Below are 26,516 nucleotides of genomic sequence, written 5' to 3' on the forward strand. Positions count from 1 at the left end.
CATAACCTCTAGCCTGTTCCCCTATAGCTCCTTAACCCTAGCCTGTTCCCCTATAGCTCATTTAACCCTAGCCTGTTCCCCTATAGCTCCTAACCCCTAACCTGTTCCCCTATAGCTCCTTAGCCCTAGCCTGTTCCCCTATAGCTCATTAACCCTAGCCTGTTCCCCTATAGCTCATTAACCCTAGCCTGTTCCCCTATAGCTCATTTAACCCTAGCCTGTTCCCCTATAGCTCATTAACCCTAGCCTGTTCCCCTATAGCTCCTAACCCTAACCTGTTCCCCTATAGCTCATTAACCCTAGCCTGTTCCCCTATAGCTCCTAACCCCTAGCCTGTTCCCCTATAGCTCCTAACCCTAACCTGTTCCCCTATAGCTCATTAACCCTAGCCTGTTCCCCTATAGCTCCCAACCCCTAGCCTGTTCCCCTATAGCTCATTACCCCTAGCCTGTTCCCCTATAGCTCATTAACCCTAGCCTGTTCCCCTATAGCTCATTAACCCTAGCCTGTTCCCCTAAGCTCATTAACCCTAGCCTGTTCCCCTATAGCTCATTAAGCCTAGCCTGTTCCCCTATAGCTCATTAACCCTAGCCTGTTCCCCTATAGCTCCCAACCCCTAGCCTGTTCCCCTATAGCTCATTAACCCTAGCCTGTTTCCCTATAGCTCATTAACCCTAGCCTGTTCCCCTATAGCTCATTAACCCTAGCCTGTTCCTCTATAGCTCATTAACCCTAGCCTGTTCCCCTATAGCTCATTAACCCTAGCCTGTTCCCCGATAGCTCATTAACCCTAGCCTGTTCCCCTATAGCTCATTAACCCTAGCCTGTTCCCCTATAGCTCCCAACCCCTAGCCTGTTCCCCTATAGCTCCTTAACCCTAGCCTGTTCCCCTATAGCTCCTTAACCCTAGCCTGTTCCCCTATAGCTCCTTAACCCTAGCCTGTTCCCCTATAGCTCATTAACCCTAGCCTGTTCCCCTATAGCTCCTTAACCCTAGCCTGTTCCTCTATAGCTCATTAACCCCTAGCCTGTTCCCCTATAGCTCATAACCTCTAGCCTGTTCCCCTATAGCTCATAACCTCTAGCCTGTTCCCCTATAGCTCCTTAACCCTAGCCTGTTCCCCTATAGCTCATTTAACCCTAGCCTGTTCCCCTATAGCTCCTAACCCCTAACCTGTTCCCCTATAGCTCCTTAACCCTAGCCTGTTCCCCTATAGCTCATTAACCCTAGCCTGTTCCCCTATAGCTCATTAACCCTAGCCTGTTCCCCTATAGCTCATTTAACCCTAGCCTGTTCCCCTATAGCTCATTTAACCCTAGCCTGTTCCCCTATAGCTCCTAACTCCTAACCTGTTCCCCTATAGCTCCTTAACCCTAGCCTGTTCCCCTATAGCTCATTAACCCTAGCCTGTTCCCCTATAGCTCATTAACCCTAGCCTGTTCCCCTATAGCTCATTTAACCCTAGCCTGTTCCCCTATAGCTCATTAACCCTAGCCTGTTCCCCTATAGCTCCTAACCCTAACCTGTTCCCCTATAGCTCATTAACCCTAGCCTGTTCCCCTATAGCTCATTAACCCTAGCCTGTTCCCCTATAGCTCCTAACCCCTAGCCTGTTCCCCTATAGCTCCCAACCCCTAGCCTGTTCCCCTATAGCTCCTTAACCCTAGCCTGTTCCCCTATAGCTCCTTAACCCTAGCCTGTTCCCCTATAGCTCCTTAACCCTAGCCTGTTCCCCTATAGCTCATTAACCCTAGCCTGTTCCCCTATAGCTCCTTAACCCTAGCCTGTTCCTCTATAGCTCATTAACCTTAGCCTGTTCCCCTATAGCTCATTAACCCTAGCCTGTTCCCCTATAGCTCCCAACCCCTAGCCTGTTCCCCTATAGCTCCCAACCCCTAGCCTGTTCCCCTATAGCTCATTAACCCTAGCCTATTCCCCTATAGCTCCTAACCCCTAGCCTGTACCCCTATAGCTCCCAACCCCTAGTCTGTTCCCCTATAGCTCCTAACCCCTAGCCTGTTCCCCTATAGCTCATTAACCCTAGCCTGTTCCCCTATAGCTCATTAACCCTAGCCTGTTCCTCTATAGCTCATTACCCCTAGCCTGTTCCCCTATAGCTCCTAACCCCTAGCCTGTTCCCCTATAGCTCCTAACCCCTAGCCTGTTCCCCTATAGCTCCTTAACCCTAGCCTGTTCCCCTATAGCTCCTTAACCCTAGCCTGTTCCCCTATAGATACTAACCCCTAGCCTGTTCCCCTATAGCTCCAAACCCCTAGCCTGTTCCCATATAGCTCCCAACCCCTAGCCTGTTCCCCTATAGCTCCTAACCCCTAGCCTGTTCCCCTATAGCTCCCAACCCCTAGCCTGTTCCCCTATAGCTCCCAACCCCTAGCCTGTTCCCCTATAGCTCCTTAACCCTAGCCTGTTCCCCTATAGCTCCCAACCCCTAGCCTGTTCCCCTATAGCTCATTAACCCTAGCCTGTTCCCCTATAGCTCATTAACCCTAGCCTGTTCCCCTATAGCTCCCAACCCCTCGCCTGTTCCCCTATAGCTCCCAACCCCTCGCCTGTTCCCCTATAGCTCATTAACCCCTAGCCTGTTCCCCTATAGCTCATTAACCCCTAGCCTGTTCCCCTATAGCTCATTAACCCCTAGCCTGTTCCCCTATAGCTCATTAACCCCTAGCCTGTTCCCCTATAGCTCATTAACCCCTAGCCTGTTCCCCTATAGCTCATTAACCCCTAGCCTGTTCCCCTATAGCTCATTAACCCCTAGCCTGTTCCCCTATAGCTCATTAACCCCTAGCCTGTTCCCCTATAGCTCATTAACCCCTAGCCTGTTCCCCTATAGCTCATTAACCCTAGCCTGTTCCAGTATAGCTCCTAACCTCTCAATGGTTGCAGATCTGTACATTGTAGCAAAATGTGGCAGACTCCAGCTTGACTTTAAATGGATTAAAGGAAGTGTATGCCATATGGCAACACCTACCTGGTGAAGGGATTGGGATTTCGGACAAATTCTCTGTCCCGTACAATATACGACAGGGTTAAAGGTAAAGCCAAAGAACAGGGTTCCGGTTGGCCAAAGTCAGCTGCAGTAGATTTGTCCGCAGAACTCTGTTGGTATCCAGATAACTAAACAGTGATGGTGAAATCCTAACCCCTCATCCTCTCCTGTCCGCTGTTCAAAGTCTGAAAGTGTCTACGTCTATCCCACTGATATCTCCAGTTCTACAGTTACCCATAATGTGTGTGTACAGTATTTGTGTAACACAACCCTTATGTGAATATTGGCTACATTCACCCATTATGTGTTGATAGATACATGTACAGTTGAAGTCAAAAGTTTACCTACACCTTAGCCAAATACCTTTAAACTCAGTTTTTCACAATTCCTGACATTTAATAATAGTAAAAAGTCCCTGTCTTAGATCAGTTAGGATCACCACTTTATTTTAAGAATGTGAAATGTCAGAATAATAGTAGAGAGAATTATTTCTTTCAGCTTTTATTTCTTTCATCACATTCCCAGTGGGTCAGTAGTTTACATACACTCAATTAGTATTTGGTAGCATTGCCTTTAAATTGTTTTACTTGGGTCAAACATTTCGGGTAGCCTTCCAAAAGCTTCTCACAATAAGTTGGGTGAATTTTGGCCCATTCCTCCTGACAGAGCTGGTGTAACTGAGTCAGGTTTGTAGGCCTTCTTGCTCGCATATGCTTTTTCAGTTCTTCCCACAATTTTTCTATGGGATTGAGGTCAGGGCTTTGTGATGGCCACTCCAATACCTTGACTTTGTTGTCCTTAAGCCATTTTGCCACAACTTTGGAAGTATGCTTGGGGTCAATGTCCATTTGGAAGACCCATTTGCGACCAAGCTTTAACTTCCTGACTGATGTCTTGAGATGTTGCTTCAATATGCCCACATAATTTTCCTGCCTCATGATGCCATCTATTTTGTGAAGTGCACCAGTCCCTCCTGCAGCAAAGCACCCCCACAACATGATGCTGCCACCCCGTGCTTCATGGTTGTGATGGTGTTCTCTGGCTTGCAAGCATCCCCCTTTTTCCTCCAAACATAACGATAGTCATTATGGAAAAACAGTTTTGTTTTTGTTTCATCAGACCAGAGGACGTTTCTCCAAAAAGTACGATCTTTGTCCCCATGTGCAGTTGCAAAGCGTAGTCTGGCTTTTTTTGGAGCAGTGGCTTCTTCCTTGCTTAGCGGCCTTTCAGGTTATGTCGATATGGGACTCGTTTTACTGTGGATATAGATACTTTTGTACCTGTTTCCTCCAGCATCTTCACAAGGTCCTTTGCTGTTGTTCTTGGATTGATTTGCACTTTTCGCACCAAAGTACGTTCATCTCTAGGAGACAGAACGCGTCTCCTTCCAGAGCGCTATGACATCTGTGTGGTCACATGGTGTTTATAGTTGTGTACTATTGTTTGTACAGATGAACGTGGTACCTTCAGGCGTTTGGAAATTGCTATGAAGGATGAACCAGACTTGTGGAGGTCTACAATTTTTTTTACTGAGGTCAGCATTTCTTTTGATTTTCCCATGATGTCAAGCAAAGAGGCACTGAGTTTGAAGGTAGGCCTTGAAATACATCCACAGGTACACCTCCAATTGACTCAAATTATGTCAATTAGCCTATCAGAAGCTTCTAAAGCCATGACATCATTTTCTGGAATTTTACAAGCTGTTTAAAAGCACAGTCAACTTAGTGTATGTAAACTTCTGACCCATTGGAATTGTGATACAGTGAAATAATCGGTCTGTAAACAATTGTTGGAATAATTACTTGTCATGCACAAAGTAGATGTCCTAACCGACTTGCCAAAACTATAGTTTGTTAACAAGAAATTTGTGGAGTGGTTGAAAAAATGAGTTTTAATGACTCCAACCTAAGTGTATGTAAACTTCCGACTTCAACTATGTCACAGGCGGCTGGTATAACCTTAATTTGGGAGGACTGCTCATACTAATGCCTGGAACAGAGTTAATGGAATGGTATCAAACACATACAACACTTAGTTGCTTGATATCATTCCATTTCAGCCATCATCTTTGAGCCGTCTTCCCCTCACCAGCCTCCTTTGATGTATGTATATGTGTCCAGCCGTCACTCATTGTGTGTATGTGTGTCCCTGCAGGCGATGGCTGTGGCCTCAGTGTTTTGGGCCCCTGCAGTGGGAGCCTGTCGTCTCTGGGTTACCCTGGTACGTACCCTAACCACACGGTGTGTGAGTGGGAGATCAGCGTGCCGCAGGGCCGGAGGCTCCACTTCCGCTTCGCTGACCTGGACATAGAGGATAACAACTGTCAGGTCAACTACCTCAGGATCTACGATGGTATAGGACCGCGTAGGACCCAGATAGGTGAGAGAGGGAAATGGGGAAGGAGGGAGGGAGATCATCAGGAAGGGGGAGGGGTATGAAATATACTGTGCATAATCAATAGCAATCACTATATGACAGTGTCAGTATATGACAGACATATCAATAGAATAACACTGTCTGTACCACTGTATGAATGTAGATAATAACATCTTGTTCAGAGTACAAGATGAAGTTGTAACGCCAAGGTAGGATTATGGAACTAGCGAGTTCTATGCTATTGAACTGACCCTCTCCTCCTCTAGTGAAGTTCTGTGGTCTGGGCCTGAATGTTCCTGATCTCATCCTGTCCAGTGGGAACCAGGTCACCGTCCAGTTTATGAGTGGGACCCACCAAAGTGGGCGGGGCTTCTCCCTGGCCTACTCCACCACAGAACACACAGGTACCAGGCGTTAAAAGTTAGAGGGCAGGTTCTGAGCTGCTGCTGGTGTCCAAACTTTCAGATATGACAATGTCACTAAGGGCCCATCTTAGTTGAGATCACAATAGATTGTTTTACAGTAACATTGTGCCCCCATGACTAAGAGTTGCCTAGGTAACAGTGTGTGTGTATGTGTCTGCGTGATTAGGGGTCTCATGTGAGTCATATTAAAGATGTTTCTCTTCTCAGTCTCTTTTCCCTTTACTCCTCCTCTACTCTCTCTTCCTTTTCATCCTTCCACCTCTTCCTTACTGGAGAAATAACTATTTTACATCTATTACAGTGACTGGCATCTGTAAGTGGTGTCTCCTGCTGCTCTCCTTCTGTCAGTGAGTGGGAGATATATGGAGTGAATTCAGTTACAGGGAGACGTGAGGGAAGTGATCTGCTGTAACATGGAGTGTAATACAGCTGGCTGGCATTTACCTCTACATATAGCTGTGTGTGTGTTACTACATTTTTGGTTTTACTATCCTTGTGAGGACCAGAAGTCCTTATAAGGATAGTAAAATAAGGAACATTCAGACACGTGGTGACATTTCGCCAGTCCCTACAAGGTACAGGGCTATTTTAGGCATAGGAGTTAGGGTTACAATTAGGGTTAGGAGTTAAGCTTAGGTTAAGGGTTAGGTTTAGGGAAAATAGGATTTTGAATGGGAATCAATTGTTTGGTCCTCACAAGGATAATAAATCAATGTGTGTGTTTTAATTCTGAAGTTCAGCTCTGTGTGAGCATCGTGTGTGTGTGTGTGTGAATCGCGTGTGTGTGTGTGTGTGTGACTAACAGAGAGAAGGTAAAGATGTGGCGTAGTGAGAGATGAGGAGGTGAATAGAGAAGGAACTTACTGGATAGTTTCGGTAGAGGGCAGATGGAAGGACAGGGAGGCTTAGGCCGGGATTCAATACAAAACTGTGCTACAGTGCCTTTGGAAAGTATTCAGACCCCTTGACTTTTTCCACATTTTGTAGCGTTACAGCCTCGCTCTAAAATGGATTAAATAAAAAATGTCCTCAACAATCTACACACACTACCCCATAATGACGAAGTGAAAACAGGTTGTTGGAAATGTTGGCAAATTTATACAAAATCAAAAACAGAAAAACCTGTTGTGGAAACACCATGACACTCAATGTTAAATGAATTATTGTCAGCGTACTGGAGAGGTTCCAACAAACTTAGTGAACGTCTGTCAGGAGCTCTAACGGGACAGTCCTGTTTTAGTTCTTCTATATACTGCAGACAAGTCATATTTGCATGATTTAGCTTATTCATAATTAATTAATCATTAACGTTTGCTTCATTCAATGACCGACCAATACTGGGTCATGCATGTGACAGACCAATACTGGGTCATGCATGTGACAGACCAATACTGGGTCATGCATGTGACAGACCAATACTGGGTCATGCATGTGACAGACCAATACTGGGTCATGCATGTGACAGACCAATACCTCACAGGGCTTCTCTCTAAGCTGAGACCTTGAAACTGAGATATCCCTTTCCCAAAACAAGGGTCTGGGTGTACTGCCAAATTGCAGACACTGATAGTGAGGATTCGTTCAATCAGTCACTTGCATGAACACACATTGGTTTATAGAAAAGCACAAACGGAGAACACAGAAATGTATGAATAAAAAAGCACCAACATTTTCCATCACATACCTTATTTACATAAGTATTCAGACCCTTTGCTATGAGACTCAAAATTGAGCTCAGATGCATCCTGTTTCCATTGATCATCCTTGAGATGATTTGACAACTTGATTGGAGTCCACCTGTGGTCAATTTAATTGATTGGACATCATTTGGAAAGGCACACACCTGTCTACATAAGGTCCCACTGTTGACAGAGCAAAAACCAAGCCGTGAGGTCAAAGGAATTGTCTGTAGAGCTCAGACAGGATTGTGTCGAGGCACAGATCTGGGGAAGGGTACCAGTGGCCTCTATCATTCTTAAATGGAAGAAGTTTTGAACCACCAAGACTCTTCCTAGAGCTGGTTGCCCGGCCAAACTGAGCAATCGGGGCAGAAGGGCTTTGGTCAGGGAGGTGACCAAGAACCTGATGGTCACTCTGACAGAGCTCTAGAGTTCCTCTGTGGAGATTGGATAACCTTCCCAAAAGACAACCATCTCTGCAGCACTCCACAAATTGGGCCTTTATGGTAGAGTGGCCAAACGGAAGCCACTCCTCAGTAGAAGGCACATGACAGCCCTCTTGGAGTTAGCCGAAAGGCACCTAAAGACTCTCAGACCATGAGAAACAAGATTCTCTTGTCTGATGAAACCAATATGGAACTATTTGGCCTGAATGCCAAGCGTCACGTCTGGGGGAAACCTTGCACCATCCCTACGGTGAAGAATGCAGCATCATGGGGATGTTTTTCAGTGTCAGGGACTGGGAGACTAGTCAGGATTGAGGCAAAGATGAACGGAGCAAAGTACAGAGAGATTGTTGATGAAAACCCGCTCCAGAGCGCTCAGGACCTCAGACTGGGGGCGAAGGTTCACCTTCCAACAGGACAACAACCCTAAGCACACAGCCAAGACAATGCAGGATTGTCTTCGGGACAAGTCTCTGAATGTCCTTGAGTGGCCCAGCCAGAGCCCAGACTTGAACCCGATCGAACATCTCTAGAGAGACCTGAAAATAGCTGTGCAGCAAGCTCCCCATCCAACCTGACAGAGCTTGAGAGAATCTGCAGAGAAGAATGGGAGAAACTTGCCAAATACAGGTGTGCCAATCTTGTAGCATCATACCCAAGAAAACTTGAGGCTGTAATCGCTGCCAAAGGTGCTTCAACAAAGTACTGAGTAAAGGGTCTGAATACTTATGTAAATGTATTTTTATTTTATTTGTTATTATTAATCTGCTTTGACCTTATGGGGTATTGTGTGTAGATTGATGAGAAAAAAAACGATTTAATCCAGTTTAGAATAAAGCTGTAACGTAACAAACTGTGGAAAAAGTCAAGTGGTCTGAATACTTTCCGAATGCACTGTACGCTTGACATTTAAAGGGAATTTCCAATTGAGCCGACATCGGCATTGTTACCTTGAATGCAATCTCCTGCGAACGCGGTAATTTTGCCTTTAAAAGTCGCCTTATCTACAAGCTCAATCGGATGGTATCACAGCCTTAATGATGGGTTGTGCTGTTAACTCACCTCTGAACAGACACACACACATGCACATATACACACTAGACATAACTTGTGCACTGCTGTTGTAGTTCTAGAGCTTTGTACCATTCTGTGCAGAGCACTTTCTTATCTCTCTGTTTGTGTTGCACAATTCTAACAGTGTGTGTGCATTACAGTGAGAGTGTCAGGAACAGTGTGTGATGTGTGTGTGTGTCCACATCACCAACAAACTATCATGGTCCAAACACACCAATTAGGTCGTGAAGAGGGCATGACAACACCTTTTCCCCTTCAGGAGACTGAAAATATGTTTAATTGGTCCCCAGATCCTCAAGAAGTTATACAGCTGCACCATCGAGAGCATCCTGACTGGTTGCATCACCGCCTGGTATGGCAACTGCTCGGCATCCGACTGTAAGGCGCTACAGAGGGTAGTGCGTTAGACCTACATATTGGGACCTATATACTAGGCGGTGTCAGAGGAAGGCCCAAAAAATTGGCAAAGACTCCTGTTTTCTTTGCTACCACACAGCAAGTGGTACCGAAGCACCAAGTCTATGTCCAAAAGGCTCCTTAACAGCTTATTCCGCCAAGCCATAAGACTACTGAATATTTAATCAAATGGCCACCTGGACTATTTGCATTGACCCCCCTCAACTAACCTGGATCCCTTCACATTGACTCGTTACCGGTACCCCCTGTGTATAGGCTCATTATTGTAATTTTATTTGGCTATTTTTCATTTTTTTTACTTTATTTAGTAAAGATTTTTTTAACCAACAATGCCGTTTTAAGAAAATAGAGTTAAAAGGGCTTTTTAGTAAGCATTTCACTGTAAGGTCTACACTTGTTGTATTCAGCGCATGTGACAAATAACATTTGATTTTGATTTGATCGAGAACCCTTAGATTAATCCTTCCTTGTCTCTGTGTGTCTGGGCTTTGTCACACATCACTCCAAAGAGCTGTACATCTCTGCAGACTGTGTGTGTGTGTGTGTGTGTGTGTGTAGGGCAGTGCAGATCCAGCGTGTGTGATCACACTTCTGTTGTGTCAGGAGTCTGTCTACATCACCAGTCTCCCTGGAGTACTGTGGTGAGGGAAGAGAAGGAGAGATAGAGGGGATTGACAGGAAAGGAAGATAGAGACTAAAGGGGAAGCAGGGTGATGGAGATAAGAGAGAGAGAGAGAGAGAGAAAGCTGGGAGAAGGGAGGAGTCCATTTGAATTGAAGAGAGGGAGAAAGAGAGAGTGGGAGGGGGGTTGGAGATTGATCCTGGCCAAGTTTAAAAAAAAAAATTATTCGCATACTCTGAAAGAAGGATATCAAATTACTGAAGAGAGAGAGAGACAGATTCATTTGTTATTGCTCATTCACAAGTTAGTGTTATATTGAGATAACATCACTGTGAGCTCCAGTATACAGGCAGTACTGAGCTAATGTAGACCTGGCCTACTCATCATCCTCTTGGTTTAGCAGAGCCACCTAGCAGGGCAGGCCAAGCCTATCTACCTAGAATAGCCATCTAGGCGACCAACCGACTGACCGAAGTCCGCTTCTACATGTAGAATCGGTTTGCAGTTTTCACTCGGTTTGCAAATTAGACGGCACTTTGGTCAGAGGTGCGTGGGAGAAATAAGGGAGTCTGACAACGTTACTGCCGGTGTAAATGTCCAATGTTTAGTTTGCCATTATCATTTCATACATGGTACATCTTGTGTCACACTTAATGATGTCCCCATACACCCCACTTATAGTGTACTAGTTCCGGTGTAACACCCACCCATCTACATTTTAGTCCGGCAGATGCTCGACAAACCTACCGGTCTGTCCGTGCCTTGACAATTCCTGGGCCTGCGTGCTGGATCACCAGTATAGGAAAGGCAAGCAAAGCAAAAAAATATATATAATTTGACTCTGTACCGGTACCCCCTGTATATAGCCCGGCTATTGATATTTTACTGCTGCTCTTTAATTATTTGTTATTTTTATCTCTTACTTTTTTAATGTATTTTCTTAAAACTACATTGTTGGTTAAGGGCTTGTAAATAAGCATTTCACTGTAAGGTCTACACCTGTTGTATTCGGCACATGTGACAAATAACATTTGATTTGAATCAAATGGGGGAGGTTGGGGTGTGTGTGTGATGGGATGGTGTTTAGCAGTTTGAACAGCCACTCTGCTCTAAATCAAATTATATTTGTCAAATGCCTTGTAACAGTAAAATGCTTACTGAAGGGCTCTTCCCAACAATGCAGAGAGAAAATTATAAAAATAATTTAAAAAATAACACAAGGAATAAATTAGAGGTCGACCGATTGTGATTTTTCAACGCCGACACCGATACCGATTATTGGTGGACCAAAAAAAGCAAGTGACGTCACCTATTGAAAAGCTATTAGCGCGCACCCCGCTAACTTGCTAGCCATTTCACATCGGTTACACCAGCCTAATCTCGGGAGATGATAGGCTTGAAGTCATAAACAGCTCAATGCTTGAAGAATTGCGAAGAGCTGCTTGCAAACGCACGAAAGTGCTGTTTGAATGCTTACGAGCCTGCTGCTGCCTACCATCGCTCAGTCAGACTGCTCTATCAAATATCAAATCATAGACTTAATTATAACATAATAACACACAGAAATACGAGCCTTTGGTCATTAATATGGTCGAATCTGGAAACTATCATTTCGAAAACAAAACGTTTATTCTTTCAGTGAAATACGGAACTGTTCCGTATTTTATCTAACGGGTTGCATCCCTAAGTCTATATATTCCTGTTACATTGTACAACCTTCAATGTTATGTCATAATTATGTACAATTCTGGCATATTAATTACGGTCTTTGTTAGGAATAAATGGACTTCACACAGTTCGCAACGTGCCAGGCGGCCCAAACTGCTGCATATACCCTGACTGCTTGCACGGAACGCAAGAGAAGTGACACAATTTACCTAATTATAAGAAATTCATGTTAGCAGACAATATTAACTAAATATGCAGGTTTAAAAATATATACTTGTGTATTGATTTTAAAGAAAGGCATTGATGTTTATGGCTAGGTGCAACGACAGTGCTAAATCATCACCCGTTTGGCGAAGTAGGCTGTGATTCGATGAGAAATTAACAGGCACCGCATCGATTATATGCAACGCAGGACACGCTAGATAAACTAGTAATATCATCAACCATGTGTACTTAACTAGTGATTATGTGAAGATTGATTGTTTTTTATAAGTTTAATGCTAGTTAGCAACTTACCTTGGCTTCTTGCTGCCCTCGCGTAACAGGTTGTCAGCCTGCCACACAGGCTCCTCGTGGAGTGCAATGTAAGGCAGGTGGTTAGAGCATTGGACTAACAAGGTAAAGATCTGTCGTTCTGCCCCTGAACAAGGCAGTTAACCCACCGTTCCTCGGCCGTCATTGAAAATAAGAATGTGTTCTTAATCGGTCGACTATTAGAATAAATACACAAAGAGTAAGGATAACGTGGCTACAGTATATACACGGGGTAGATGTACTGAGTTAATGTACAGGGGTACGAGGCAATGGAGATAAAGTGGCTTGCCAAAGTATTTACCCCCTTTGGAATTTTTCCTATTTTGTTGCCTTACAACCTAGAATTAAAATAGTTTTGGGGGGGGTTTGTATCATTTGATTTACACAACTTGCCTACCACTTTGAAGATGCTAAGTATTCTTTCTTGTGAAACAAACAAGAAATAAGACAAAACAGAACTTGAGCGTGCATAACTATTCACCCCCCAAAGTCAATACATTGTAGAGCCACCTTTTGCAGCAATTACAGCTATAAGTCTCTTGGGGTATGTCTCTATAAGCTTGGCACATCTAGCCACTGGGATTTTTGTCCATTCTTCAAGGAAAAACTGCTCCAGCTCCTTCAAGTTGGATGGGTTCCGCTGGTGTACAGCAATCTTTAATTCATACCACAGATTATCAATTGGATTGAGGTCTGGGCTTTGACTAGGCCATTCCAAGACATTTAGATGTTTCCCCTTAAACCACTCCAGTGTTGCTTTAGCAGTATGCTTAGGGTCTTTTTTTCTTTTCTTTTTTTACCTTTATTTAACTAGGCAAGTCAGTTAAGAACAAATTCTTATTTTCAATGACGGCCTAGGAACAGAGTCATGACGGCCTAGGTCATTGTCCTGATGGAAGGTGAACCTCTGTCCCAGTCTGAAATCTCTGGAAGACTGAAACAGGTTTCCCTCAAGAATTTCCCTGTATTTAGCGCCATCCATCATTCCTTCAATTCTGACCAGTTTCTCAGTCCCTGCCGATGGAAAAACATCCCCACAGCATGATGCTGCCACCAGTGTGCTTCATTGTGGGGATGGTGTTCTCGGGGCGCCAGACATAGCGTTTTCCTTGATGGCCAAAATGCTCAATTTTTGTCTCATCTGACCAGAGTACCTTCTTCCATATGTTTGGGAAGTCTCCCACATTCTTTTTGGCGAACACCAAATGTGTTTGCTCATTTTCTTTCTTTAAGCAATGGCTTTTTTTCTGGCCACTCTTCTGTAAAGTCCAGCTCTGTGGAGTGTACGGCTTAAAGTAGTCCTATGGACAGATAGTCCAATCTCCGCTGTGGAGCTTTGCAGCCCCTTCAGAGTTATCTTTGGTCTCTTTTGTTGCCTCTCTGATTAATGCCCTCCTTGCCTGGTCCATGAGTTTTGGTGGGCGGCCCTCTCTTGGCAGGTTTGATGTGGTGCCATATTCTTAAAAAAAAAATTATAATGGATTTCATGGTGCTCTGTGGGATGTTCAAAGTTTCTGATATTTTTTATAACCCACCCTGATCTGTACTTCTCCACAACTTTGTCCCTGACCTATTTGGATTGCACACAGGTGGACTTTATTTAACTAATTATGTTACTTCTGAAGGTAATTGGTTGCACCAGATCTTATTTAGGGCCTTCATAGCAAAGGGGGTGAATACATATGCACGCACCACTTCTGTTTTTAATTTTTTTGGTTTCACTTCACCAATTTGGACTATTTTGTGTATGTCCATTACATGAAATCCAAATAAAATGATTTTAAATTACAGGTTGTATTGCAACAAAATAGGAAAAACGCCAAGGGGGATGAATACTTTTGCAAGGCACTGTAGATAATTACATATAGGTAGGGGTAAAGTGACTAGGCAACAGGATAGATAATAAGCAGCAGTGTATGTGATGAGTTAAGAGTTAGTGCGAAGGGGGGTCATTGCAGATAGTCTGGGTATATATTTGCTCAACTATTTAACTAACTATTTAGCAGTCTTATGGCTTGGGGTAGGAGCTGTTCATGGTCCTATTGGTCCCAGACTTAGTGTATCGGTACAGCTTGCTGTGCAGTAGCAGTGAGAACAGTCTATAAAGGTCCTGAATGACAGGGAGCTCGGCCCCAGTGATCTACTGGGCCGTATGCAATACCCTCTGTAGCACCTTGTGCTTGGATGCCAGGCAGTTGCCATACCAAGCGGTGATGCAGCCAGTCAAGATGCTCTCAATGGTGCAGCTGTATAACTTTTTCAGGATTCAAAATAATTTTCAGCCTACTGAGGTGGAAGAGGCATTGTCGTGCCTTCTTCTATGTTAATTCCTTAGTGATGTGGACACTGAGGAACTCGAACCTCTCGACCCGCTCCACTACAGCCCCGTCAATGTGGATGAGAGCGTGCTCGGCCCGCCATTTCCTGTAATCCAAGATCAGTTCCTTTGTCTTGCTGACGTTGAGGGAGAGGTTGGGTCCTGGAACCACACTGCCAGGTCACTGACCTCCTCCTTATAGGCTGTCTCATCGTTGTTGGTGATCAGGCCTACCACCGTCATGTCGTCAGCAAACTTACGATGGTGTTGGAGTAGTGCATGGCCACGCAGTCGTGGGTGAGAAGGGAGTACAGAAAGGGACTAGGCACGCACCCCGTTGAGGGTCAGCCTGGCGACTGTGTTGTTGCCTACCCTCACCCCCTGGGGACAGACCGTCAGGTAGTCCAGGATCCAGTTGCAAAGGGATGTGTTCAGTCCCAGGGTCCTGAGCTGTAGTCAATGAACAACATTCTCACATAGGTGTTCCTCTTGTCCAGGTAGGATAGGGCAGTGTGGAGTGCAATAGAGATTGCGTCATCTGTGGATCTGTTGGGGCGGTAAACGAATTGGAGTGTGTCTGGGATGATGGTGGTGATGTGTGCCATGACCAGCCTTTCAAAGCATTTCATGGCTGCATATGTGAGTGCTACGATGCAAAAAGTCATTTAGACAGGTTACCTTGGTGTTCTTGTGCACTGCTTGAAACATGTAGATATTACAGACTGGGTCAGGGAGAGGTTGAAAATGTAATTGAAAACAATTTCCACCTGGTCAGCGTATGCTCTGAGTACCTGTCCTCGTAATCCGTCTGGCCTCCTGGCCTTGTGAATGTTAACCTGTTTAAAGGTCCGACTCACACAGTCGTCTGGAACAGCTGGTGCTCTCATGCATGGTTCAGTGTTGCTTGCCTCGAAGCGAGCGTAGAAGGCAATGCGCATAGAAGGCATTTAGCTCGTCTGGTAGGCTCACATCACTGGGCAACTCGCGGCTGGGTTTCCCTTTGAATCCATGATAGTTTGCAATCCCTGCCACATCCGATGATCGTCAGAGCCAATGCTGTCTTTGGTGACTGGTAGTTGCTTTGGTTACACATCAGGTTGAATCACTACTTGATCATGTGGTCATGACCTGACCAGACATGAACAATATCCCCCACGGTCCAGTGTGGTCAAACCAGACCTTAGCATGGTCAGGCAGGGGAGTTTTCCATTTGTCACCCTCAGTGAATGGATGGCTTTTCTAACCTTGTGGTCATCCCCCTCAGTATTTGTCTAGAATGTTATCCCCTTAGTGTGTCCGTGCGTACTTGTCTGTCCATGTGTGTCTGTCCGTGTGTGTGTGTGTGTGTGTGTACCTAGACACGGTGTAGTACAGAGCGAGAGCTGAGTTAATGTGATCTGTGTGTATGTCTTTGTAGATCTGATCACCTGTCTAGACAAAGGAATCCACTTCACTGAGGCAGAGTTCACCAGATACTGTCCAGCAGGATGCCTGACTTCTGTTGGGGAGATCTCTGGGACCATACCCCATGGCTACAGAGATGTGAGTATATGCACATTACACAGATAAGGGTGTGTGTGTGTTTGCATGCATACATCCAGGTGTGAGTGTGTGTCTGTGGGCCTGCATGTGTGTGCAGGCGCCAGTGTATGTCTGTCTGTGTGTGTGTGTGTGTGTGTGGCAGTCTGCGTGTCCCAGTCATTGTGGTGTGCACATGGTTCCCAGATGATTCACACTGCCACCCTTCCACCCCCCACACACACACACCAAGTCTGTCTATCCTGCTGAACCCTCAGTACCCAACAGCACCTCCACCGCTACCCCACAGGAACTAACTGATGATTCACACTGCCCCCCCTCACCAAGTCTGTCTCTCTGTCCTGCTGATCCCTCTGTACCCACCAGCACCTCTACCTCTACCCCACAGGAACGAACTGGCCACAGAGCCATGACTCACTTCATGGTCATGCTCCCTTCTCTTTCTTGTTCTATATCTCTTTTACTCTCTCACTTTCTCTTTCTATCTGTTTACTCTCTCTCTTCCCAACTTTCTTCCTGTATCTTTTCTCTCTCACACTCTCTCACTCACTCACTCACTCACTCACTCACTCACTCACTCACTCACTCACTCACTCACTCACTCACTCACTCACTCACTCACTCACTCACTCACTCACTCACTCACTCACTCACTCACTCACTCACTCATATTAATGACTATGTAAACAGAGCCTCTCTCTCAGCGGTATGTAGGCACGTCCCAGGCTGATGACCTCACAATGCCCCGACTGTGTCTGAGGTCATGGGGGCTGAGGTAGTCTCTGACTGATGACCTCATACCTGGGTGGGTCAGAGGGTCCATGGGGTTGGGAAGGAAAGGAGGGAGGGCTAGATGGAGTGTGAGGGTGTTATTGATGAGGGGAGGCCCAGGGGTGACTCAGAGGCACGGTAGAGGGGAAGGTTTTTTTTTTTTTTTGTGTGTGTGTGTGTGTCTCAAAAGCACAGGGGAGGGAAAGGGGTTGTAGGGAGGTGAGCTAATTGTTTGGCCAAAGGAACGGTCTGCTAATTCAGCCCAGCTGGAGAAGGGTGCTGAGCCGACTGGTGTGTGTGTTTGTGACTGATGGTGTTTGTGAGCTTGTGGTGTGTGTTTGTGAGCTTGTGTAGGCGATGTTGTAGATTACATGGCAGAAAAGGATCCCTGGTTGTCCATGTTCAGCCAAACAGAGATGGAAGGGGTTACAACCATTACACCTAGAGTCAGTCTGACATTAGTTGCCATGGAGTGTTGCTCATTGGACCAGACTAGAGGTCTTTACAGGTCCAACAGGCCCCAAACTCTGAGATCCGACCTGGGACCCGACCGGGTCCTAAATTCTGACTTCTCTCTCGGATCTTGGTCAGGTCTGATATACAATGCATTCGGAAAGTATTCAGACCTCTTGACTTTTTGTTATGTTAGCCTTATTCTAAAATGTTTGTTTTTTCCCTCATCAGTCTACACACAATACCTCATAATCACGAAGCAAAAACAGTTCTTTAGAAATGTTTGCAAATGTATAAAAAGAAATAACGTATCTATCATATTTACATAAGTATTCAGACCCTTTACTCAGTACTTTGTTAAAGCACCTTTGACAGAAATCCATGTCGATGTCGGGAACATGGCGCCGGCATATCTCTGTCTTTCTCTCGGTCTCTCTAGGGCTAGGCCTAAGCTTGTCTCCTTTAATATATATGTTTTAGATTAATATTTTACAGTGGACACCTAGGCCTGTGCCTATATATGCATGCATTTAGCCCTCAAATCTCTGACAGCTGAACCGTGAGGTAGACAATTACTGTTTTAGGAAAGTAAAAAAACAAATAAAACAATAGACAGACTATAAAGTGTTGAATATGCTACACATCGAAACACAACGAATAGTGATTTTGTAATTTGTTATTAGTCGTTTTTAAGGACACATAACTGTGGATAATATCGTATGTTTATTGATGGCGCTGGCAGCACCCAGTTGGAGGTTTCTTTCTCTCTATCTCTTTCTACTCCCGCGGATCTGAATGGGTCTCTCGGATCCAAACCTGCACGGGTCTGTTTGGGTCTGTTTTCCACAGTCTTCCACAGAACGGGTCTGACTGTCTTCGTGTCCATTCGGATCGGGTCTCCGTTCTTTTTGAATATGTATTTATCCATATCAAACCAAATTGTATTTGTCACATGCGCCGATTACAACAGGTGTAGACCTTACAGTGAAATGCTTATTTACAAGCCCTTAACCAACAATGCAGTTTTAAGAAAATGCCTAAAAAATGTAAGAAATAAAAGTAACAAATAATTAAAGAGCAGCAGTAAAATAACAATAGCGAGGCTATATACAAGGTGTACTGGTACAGAGTCAATCTGCGGGGACACCGGTTAGTCGAGGTAATTGAGATTATATGTACATGTAGGTAGTTAGTAAAGTGACTATGCATCGATAATAACAGAGAGTAGTAGTAGCAGCAGCAGCAGCATAGAAGGGGGGAGGTGGTTCAATGCAAATAGTCCGGGAAGCCATTTGATTAAATGTTCAGGAGTCTTATGGCTTGGGGGTAGAAGCTGTTTAGAAGCCTGTTGGACCTATACTTGGCGCTCTGGTACCGCTTGCCGTGCGGGAACAAAGACCTGGGTGGCTGGAGCCTTTGACAATTTTTAGGGCCTTCCTCTGACACCGCCTGGTATAGAGGTCTTGGATGGCAGGAAGCTTGGCCCGGTGATGTACTGGGCCGTACGCACTACCCTCTGTAGTGCCTTGCGGTCAGAGGCTGAGCAGTTGCCATTCCAGGCAGTGATGCAACCCGTCAGGATGCTCTCGAACCTTTTGAGGATCTGAGGACCCATACCAAATCTTTTCAGTCTCCTGAGGGGGAATAGGTTTTGTCGTGCCCTCTTCACGACTGTCTTGGTGTGCTTGGACGCCAAGGAACTTGAAGCTCTTAACCTGCTCCACTACAGCCCCGTCGATGAGAATGGGGGTGTGCTCGGTCCTCCTTTTCCTGTAGCCCTCAATCATCTCCTTTGTCTTGATCACGTTGAGGGAGAGGTTGTTATTCTGGCACCACACGGCCAAGTCTCTGACCTCCTCCCTATAGGCTGTCTCGTCGTTGTCAGTGACCAGGCCTACCACTGTTGTGTCATCAGCAAACTTAATGATGGTGTTGGAGTCGTGCCTGGCTGTGCAGTCATGAGTGAACAGGGAGTACAGGAGGGGACTGAGCACGCACCCCCGAGGGGGGGCCCCTGTGTTAAGGATCAGCGTGGCAGATGTGTTGTTACCTACCCTTACCACCTGGGGGTGACCCGTCAGGAAGTCCAGGATCCAGTTGTAGAGGGAGGTGTTTAGTCCCAGGGTCCTTAGCATAGTGATGAGCTTTGAGGGCACCATGGTGTTGAACAATGAGCTGTAGTCAATGAATAGCATTCTCACATAGGTGTTCTTTTTGTCCAGGTGTGAAAGGGCAGTGTGGAGTGCAATAGAGTGCTTCATCTGTGGATCTTTTGGGGCAGTATGCAAATTGGAGTGGGTCTAGAGTTTCTGGGATAATGGTGTTGATGTGAGCCATGACCAGCCTTTCAAAGCACTTCATGGCTACAGACGTGAGTGCTGCGGGTCGGTAGTCATTTAGGCAGGTTATCTTGGTGTTCTTGGGCACAGGGACTATGGTGGTCTTCTTGAAACATGTTGGTTTTACAGACTCGAACAGGGAGAGGTTGAAAATGTCAGTGAAGACACTTGCCAGTTGGTCAGCCAATGCTCGGAGTACACATCCTGGTAATCCGTCTGGCCCTGCGGCCTTGTGAATGTTGACCTGTTTAACTTCTATGGGCAAATTCAAAAACAACAATATCATAATTCAACTTTCTCAAACATACAACTATTTACACCATTTTAAAGATACACTTCTCCTTGATGTAACCACATTGTCCAATTTCAAAAAGGCTTTACAGCGAAAGCAAAACATTAGATTATGTTAGGAGAGTACATACAAAAATAATCACACAGCCATTTTCCAAGCAATGACATGTCAATAAAACCCAAAACACAGCTAAATGAAGCACTAACCTTTGACGATCTTCATCAGATGACACTCCTAGGACATTATGTAACACAATACATGTATGTTTTGTTCGATAAAGTTCATATTTATATCCAAAAACAGCATTTTACATTGGCGCGTGATGTTCAGAAAATGTATTCCCACCAAAACGTCCGGTGAATGTGCACATCAATTTACAAAAATACTCATCATAAACGTTGACAAAATATATAACAATTATTTAAAGAATTATAGATAGACTACCCCTGGATGCAACCGCTGTGTCAGATTTTAAAATAGCTTTACGGAGAAAGCACATTTTTCAATATTCTGAGTACATAGCTCAGCCATCACGGCGAGCTATTCAGACACCCGCCAAGTTCGGGGCAACCTAAACTCAGAATTAGTATTAGAAATATTCTCTTACCTTTGCTGATCTTCGTCAGAATGCACTCCCAGGACTGCTACTTCCACAAGAAGTTCGAGCGTACAGATCACTTATCCAAAGGTATAACGCGTGAGCGCGGAACCAGAGACAAAGTCAAAATGTTCCATTACCGTACTTAGAAGCATGTCAAACGCTGTTTACAATCAATATTTATGGTATTTTTAACGTAACATTGCGATAATATTCCAACCGGACAATAGCGTATTCATTCAAGGAGAAAAAGAAGGAACGGCGTGCTCGCGTAACCCCGCATATCCAATCCCTTTGTTGCCAGGCAGACCACTCAGTAACTGAGCTCCAATACTCTGCCCAGTGACAGAAGGCTCAAATCACTTTCTGAAGGCTTTAGACAGCCAATGGAAGCCTTAGGAAGTGCAACGTAACCCCACGGATACTGTAGTTTCGAAAGGGACTAGAAAGAACTACAATTCTCAGATCCTCCACTTCCTGGTTGACTTTTTCTCAGGTTTTTGCCTGCCATATGAGTTGAGTTATACTCAGACACCATTCAAACAGTTTTAGAAACTTCAGAGTGTTTTCTATCCAAATCTACTAATAATATGGATATTCTAGTTTCTGGGCTAGAGTAGTAACCTGTTTAACCTGTTATGGATAGGGGGCAGTATTTTCACGGCCGGATAAAAAACGTACCCGATTTAATCTGATTATTACTCCTGCTCAGAAACTAGAATATGCATATAATTATTAGCTTTGGATAGAAAACACTCTAAAGTTTCTAAAACTGTTTGAATGGTGTCTGTGAGTATAACAGAACTCATTTGGCAGGGCAAAACCTGAGAAGATTCCAAACAGGAAGCGCCCTCTGACCATTTCTTGGCCTTCTTGATCATCTCTATCCAATACTGAGGATCTCTGCTGTAACGTGACACTTCCTACGGCTCGCAGAAGGCGGCAAAAAGCTGAATGGTGGCTTTGCAGGCCCTGGCTGAAAAACATTAGCGCATTTAGATAGTGGTCGATCAGAGAACAGAGACTGGAGGCGCGTGCACGAGGCGACACCATGTTTTTTTATTCTTTCGTCTTTGAACGAAAACAACGACTCCCGGTTGGAATATTATCGCTTTTTTACGAGAAAAATAGCATAAAAAGTGATTTTAAACAGCGGTTGACATGCTTCGAAGTACGGTAATGGAATATTTAGAATTTTTTTGTCACGAAACGCGTAACCCTTCGTCAACCTTGGATAGTGTCTTGAACGCACGAACAAAACGCCGCTATTTGGATAGAACTATGGATTATTTTGAACCAAACCAACATTTGTTATTGAAGTAGAAGTCCTGGGAGTGCATTCTGACGAAGAACAGGAAAGGTAATCAAACTTTTCTAATAGTAAATCGGAGTTTGGTGAGGGTCAAACTTGGTGGGTGTCAAAATAGCTAGCCGTGATGGCTGGGCTATCTACTCAGAATATTGCAAAATGTGCTTTCACCGAAAAGCTATTTTAAAATCGGACACCTCGATTGCATAAAGGAGTTCTGTATCTATAATTCTTAAAATAATTGTTATGTTTTTTGTGAACGTTTATCGTGAGTAATTTAGTAAATTCACCGGAAGTGTTTGGTGGGAATGCTAGTTCTGAACGTCACATGCTAATGTAAAAAGCTGTTTTTTGATATAAATATGAACTTGATTGAACAAAACATGCATGTATTGTATAACATGATGTCCTAGGTGTGTCATCTGATGAAGATAATCAAAGGTTAGTGCTGCATTTAGCTGTGGTTTTGTTTTTTGTGACATTATATGCTAGCTTGAAAAATGGGTGTCTGATTATTTCTGGCTGGGTACTCTGCTGACATAATCTAATGTTTTGCTTTCGCTGTAAAGCCTTTTTGAAATCGGACAGTGTGGTTAGATAAAGGAGAGTCTTGTCTTTAAAATGGTGTAAAATAGTCATGTTTGAAAAATTGAAGTTTTGGATTTTTGAGGAATTTGTAATTCGCGCCACGCCTATCATTGGATATTGGAGCAGGTGTTCCGCTAGCGGAACGTCTAGATGTAAGAGGTTAAATTGGGTACGTTTTTCATCCGGCTGTGAAAATACTGCCCCCTAGCCCAGACAGGTTAAAGGTCTTTCTCACATCGGCTGTGGAGAGAGTGATCACACAGTCATTCGGAACAGCTGATGCTCTTGTGCATGTTTCAGTGTTACTTGCCTCGAAGTGATTTAGCTCGTCTGGTAGGCTTGTGTCACTGGGCTCTCGGCTGTGCTTCCTTTTGTAGTCTGTAATGTCGGGTCGGGTGGGAAAGCCACGGATTCATTTTAGAACGAGTCTAACTTTTTGGACCCATGGAGACCTCTAGATCACACCTCAAGTCACCGGGGGGGGGGGGGGGGGGGGGGGTCAGTGTACCACACCCAGTCCCTCTATCTTTGCACCTCTCCTTTACTTGGTCACACTCTCTGTCAACTTTCTCAGTCGGAATGTGTCTCTCTCTAGTTCTACCCCTTTGGGTTGGTGTGTGATGTGTTGTAATGAGGGAGCGTTTTTGTGTTTATGTGTGTGCGTGTGCATGCATTGTGTGAGTGTTTGCGTAAGTGGTCTGTGCTCCGAGTGGCTGGGTGGGGTGGTTTAGTGCAGTGTGTTTGTGTAAGTGGTCTGTGCTCCGAGTGGCTGGGTGGGGTGGTTTAGTGCAGTGTGTTTGTGTAAGTGGTCTGTGCTCCGAGTGGCTGGGTGGGGTGGTTTAGTGCAGTGTGTTTGTGTTAGTGGTCTGTGCTCCGAGTGGCTGGGTGGGGTGGTTTAGTGCAGTGTGTTTGTGTAAGTGGTCTGTGCTCCGAGTGGCTGGGTGGGGTGGTTTAGTGCAGTGTGTTTGTGTAAGTGGTCTGTGCTCCGAGTGGCTGGGTGGGGTGGTTTAGTGCAGTGTGTTTGTGTTAGTGGTCTGTGCTCCGAGTGGCTGGGTGGGGTGGTTTAGTGCAGTGTGTTTGTTAGTGGTCTGTGCTCCGAGTGGCTGGGTGGGGTGGTTTAGTGCAGTGTGTTTGTGTAAGTGGTCTGTGCACCGAGTGGCTGGGTGGGGTGGTTTAGTGCAGTGTGTTTGTGTAAGTGGTCTGTGCACCGAGTGGCTGGGTGGGGTGGTTTAGTGCAGTGTGTTTGTGTTAGTGGTCTGTGCACCGAGTGGCTGGGTGGGGTGGTTTAGTGCAGTGTGTTTGTGTAAGTGGTCTGTGCACCGAGTGGCTGGGTGGGGTGGTTTAGTGCAGTGTGTTTGTTAGTGGTCTGTGCTCCGAGTGGCTGGGTGGGGTGGTTTAGTGCAGTGTGTTTGTGTAAGTGGTCTGTGCTCCGAGTGGCTGGGTGGGGTGGTTTAGTGCAGTGTGTTTGTGTTAGTGGTCTGTGCTCCGAGTGGCTGGGTGGGGTGGTTTAGTGCAGTGTGTTTGTGTAAGTGGTCTGTGCTCCGAGTGGCTGGGTGGGGTGGTTTAGTGCAGTGTGTTTGTTAGTGGTCTGTGCACCGAGTGGCTGGGTGGGGTGGTTTAGTGCAGTGTGTTTGTGTAAGTGGTCTGTGCACCGAGTGGCTGGGTGGGGTGGTTTAGTGCAGTGTGTTTGTGTTAGTGGTCTGTGCTCCGAGTGGCTGGGTGGGGTGGTTTAGTGCAGTGTGTTTGTTAGTGGTCTGTGCTCCGAGTGGCTGGGTGGGGTGGTTTAGTGCAGTGTGTTTGTTAGTGGTCTGTGCACCGAGTGGCTGGGTGGGGTGGTTTAGTGCAGTGTGTTTGTGTAAGTGGTCTGTGCTCCGAGTGGCTGGGTGGGGTGGTTTAGTGCAGTGTGTTTGTGTAAGTGGTCTGTGCTCCGAGTGGCTGGGTGGGGTGGTTTAGTGCAGTGTGTTTGTTAGTGGTCTGTGCTCCGAGTGGCTGGGTGGGGTGGTTTAGTGCAGTGTGTTTGTTAGTGGTCTGTGCACCGAGTGGCTGGGTGGGGTGGTTTAGTGCAGTGTGTTTGTGTAAGTGGTCTGTGCTCCGAGTGGCTGGGTGGGGTGGTTTAGTGCAGTGTGTTTGTTAGTGGTCTGTGCACCGAGTGGCTGGGTGGGGTGGTTTAGTGCAGTGTGTTTGTGTAAGTGGTCTGTGCTCCGAGTGGCTGGGTGGGGTGGTTTAGTGCAGTGTGTTTGTTAGTGGTCTGTGCTCCGAGTGGCTGGGTGGGGTGGTTTAGTGCAGTGTGTTTGTTAGTGGTCTGTGCTCCGAGTGGCTGGGTGGGGTGGTTTAGTGCAGTGTGTTTGTTAGTGGTCTGTGCTCCGAGTGGCCGGGTGGGGTGGTTTAGTGCAGTGTGTTTGTGTTAGTGGTCTGTGCTCCGAGTGGCTGGGTGGGGTGGTTTAGTGCAGTGTGTTTGTTAGTGGTCTGTGCTCCGAGTGGCTGGGTGGGGTGGTTTAGTGCAGTGTGTTTGTGTAAGTGGTCTGTGCTCCGAGTGGCTGGGTGGGGTGGTTTAGTGCAGTGTGTTTGTGTAAGTGGTCTGTGCACCGAGTGGCTGGGTGGGGTGGTTTAGTGCAGTGTGTTTGTTAGTGGTCTGTGCTCCGAGTGGCTGGGTGGGGTGGTTTAGTGCAGTGTGTTTGTTAGTGGTCTGTGCTCCGAGTGGCTGGGTGGGGTGGTTTAGTGCAGTGTGTTTGTGTAAGTGGTCTGTGCACCGAGTGGCTGGGTGGGGTGGTTTAGTGCAGTGTGTTTGTTAGTGGTCTGTGCTCCGAGTGGCTGGGTGGGGTGGTTTAGTGCAGTGTGTTTGTTAGTGGTCTGTGCTCCGAGTGGCTGGGTGGGGTGGTTTAGTGCAGTGTGTTTGTTAGTGGTCTGTGCTCCGAGTGGCTGGGTGGGGTGGTTTAGTGCAGTGTGTTTGTTAGTGGTCTGTGCTCCGAGTGGCTGGGTGGGGTGGTTTAGTGCAGTGTGTTTGTGTAAGTGGTCTGTGCACCGAGTGGCTGGGTGGGGTGGTTTAGTGCAGTGTGTTTGTGTAAGTGGTCTGTGCACCGAGTGGCTGGGTGGGGTGGTTTAGTGCAGTGTGTTAGTGGTCTGTGCACCGAGTGGCTGGGTGGGGTGGTTTAGTGCAGTGTGTTTGTGTAAGTGGTCTGTGCACCGAGTGGCTGGGTGGGGTGGTTTAGTGCAGTGTGTTTGTTAGTGGTCTGTGCTCCGAGTGGCTGGGTGGGGTGGTTTAGTGCAGTGTGTTTGTGTAAGTGGTCTGTGCACCGAGTGGCTGGGTGGGGTGGTTTAGTGCAGTGTGTTTGTTAGTGGTCTGTGCTCCGAGTGGCTGGGTGGGGTGGTTTAGTGCAGTGTGTTTGTGTAAGTGGTCTGTGCACCGAGTGGCTGGGTGGGGTGGTTTAGTGCAGTGTGTTTGTGTTAGTGGTCTGTGCTCCGAGTGGCTGGGTGGGGTGGTTTAGTGCAGTGTGTTTGTGTAAGTGGTCTGTGCTCCGAGTGGCTGGGTGGGGTGGTTTAGTGCAGTGTGTTTGTGTTAGTGGTCTGTGCTCCGAGTGGCTGGGTGGGGTGGTTTAGTGCAGTGTGTTTGTTAGTGGTCTGTGCTCCGAGTGGCTGGGTGGGGTGGTTTAGTGCAGTGTGTTTGTGTTAGTGGTCTGTGCTCCGAGTGGCTGGGTGGGGTGGTTTAGTGCAGTGTGTTTGTGTTAGTGGTCTGTGCTCCGAGTGGCTGGGTGGGGTGGTTTAGTGCAGTGTGTTTGTGTTAGTGGTCTGTGCTCCGAGTGGCTGGGTGGGGTGGTTTAGTGCAGTGTGTTTGTTAGTGGTCTGTGCTCCGAGTGGCTGGGTGGGGTGGTTTAGTGCAGTGTGTTTGTGTAAGTGGTCTGTGCTCCGAGTGGCTGGGTGGGGTGGTTTAGTGCAGTGTGTTTGTTAGTGGTCTGTGCTCCGAGTGGCTGGGTGGGGTGGTTTAGTGCAGTGTGTTTGTGTAAGTGGTCTGTGCTCCGAGTGGCTGGGTGGGGTGGTTTAGTGCAGTGTGTTTGTTAGTGGTC

General features: G+C 46.1%; 1 protein-coding gene across 1 annotated transcript in view; it reads left to right on the forward strand.

The window, feature by feature from the left end:
• Positions 1-26,516, forward strand: part of LOC106586701 (discoidin, CUB and LCCL domain-containing protein 2) — a 41,593-nt gene that overhangs the window by 2,140 nt on the left and 12,937 nt on the right. The window contains exons 2-4 of the mRNA XM_014174247.2: positions 5,163-5,387; positions 5,651-5,788; positions 15,984-16,108. Of these exons, the coding sequence (XP_014029722.1) occupies positions 5,163-5,387; positions 5,651-5,788; positions 15,984-16,108 (488 nt within the window). The remainder of the gene's footprint in view (positions 1-5,162; positions 5,388-5,650; positions 5,789-15,983; positions 16,109-26,516) is intronic.

Source organism: Salmo salar, chromosome 25 (genome assembly GCF_965601325.2).
Source record: "Salmo salar chromosome 25, fSalSal1, whole genome shotgun sequence".
Classification (NCBI taxonomy): Eukaryota; Metazoa; Chordata; class Actinopteri; order Salmoniformes; family Salmonidae; genus Salmo; species Salmo salar.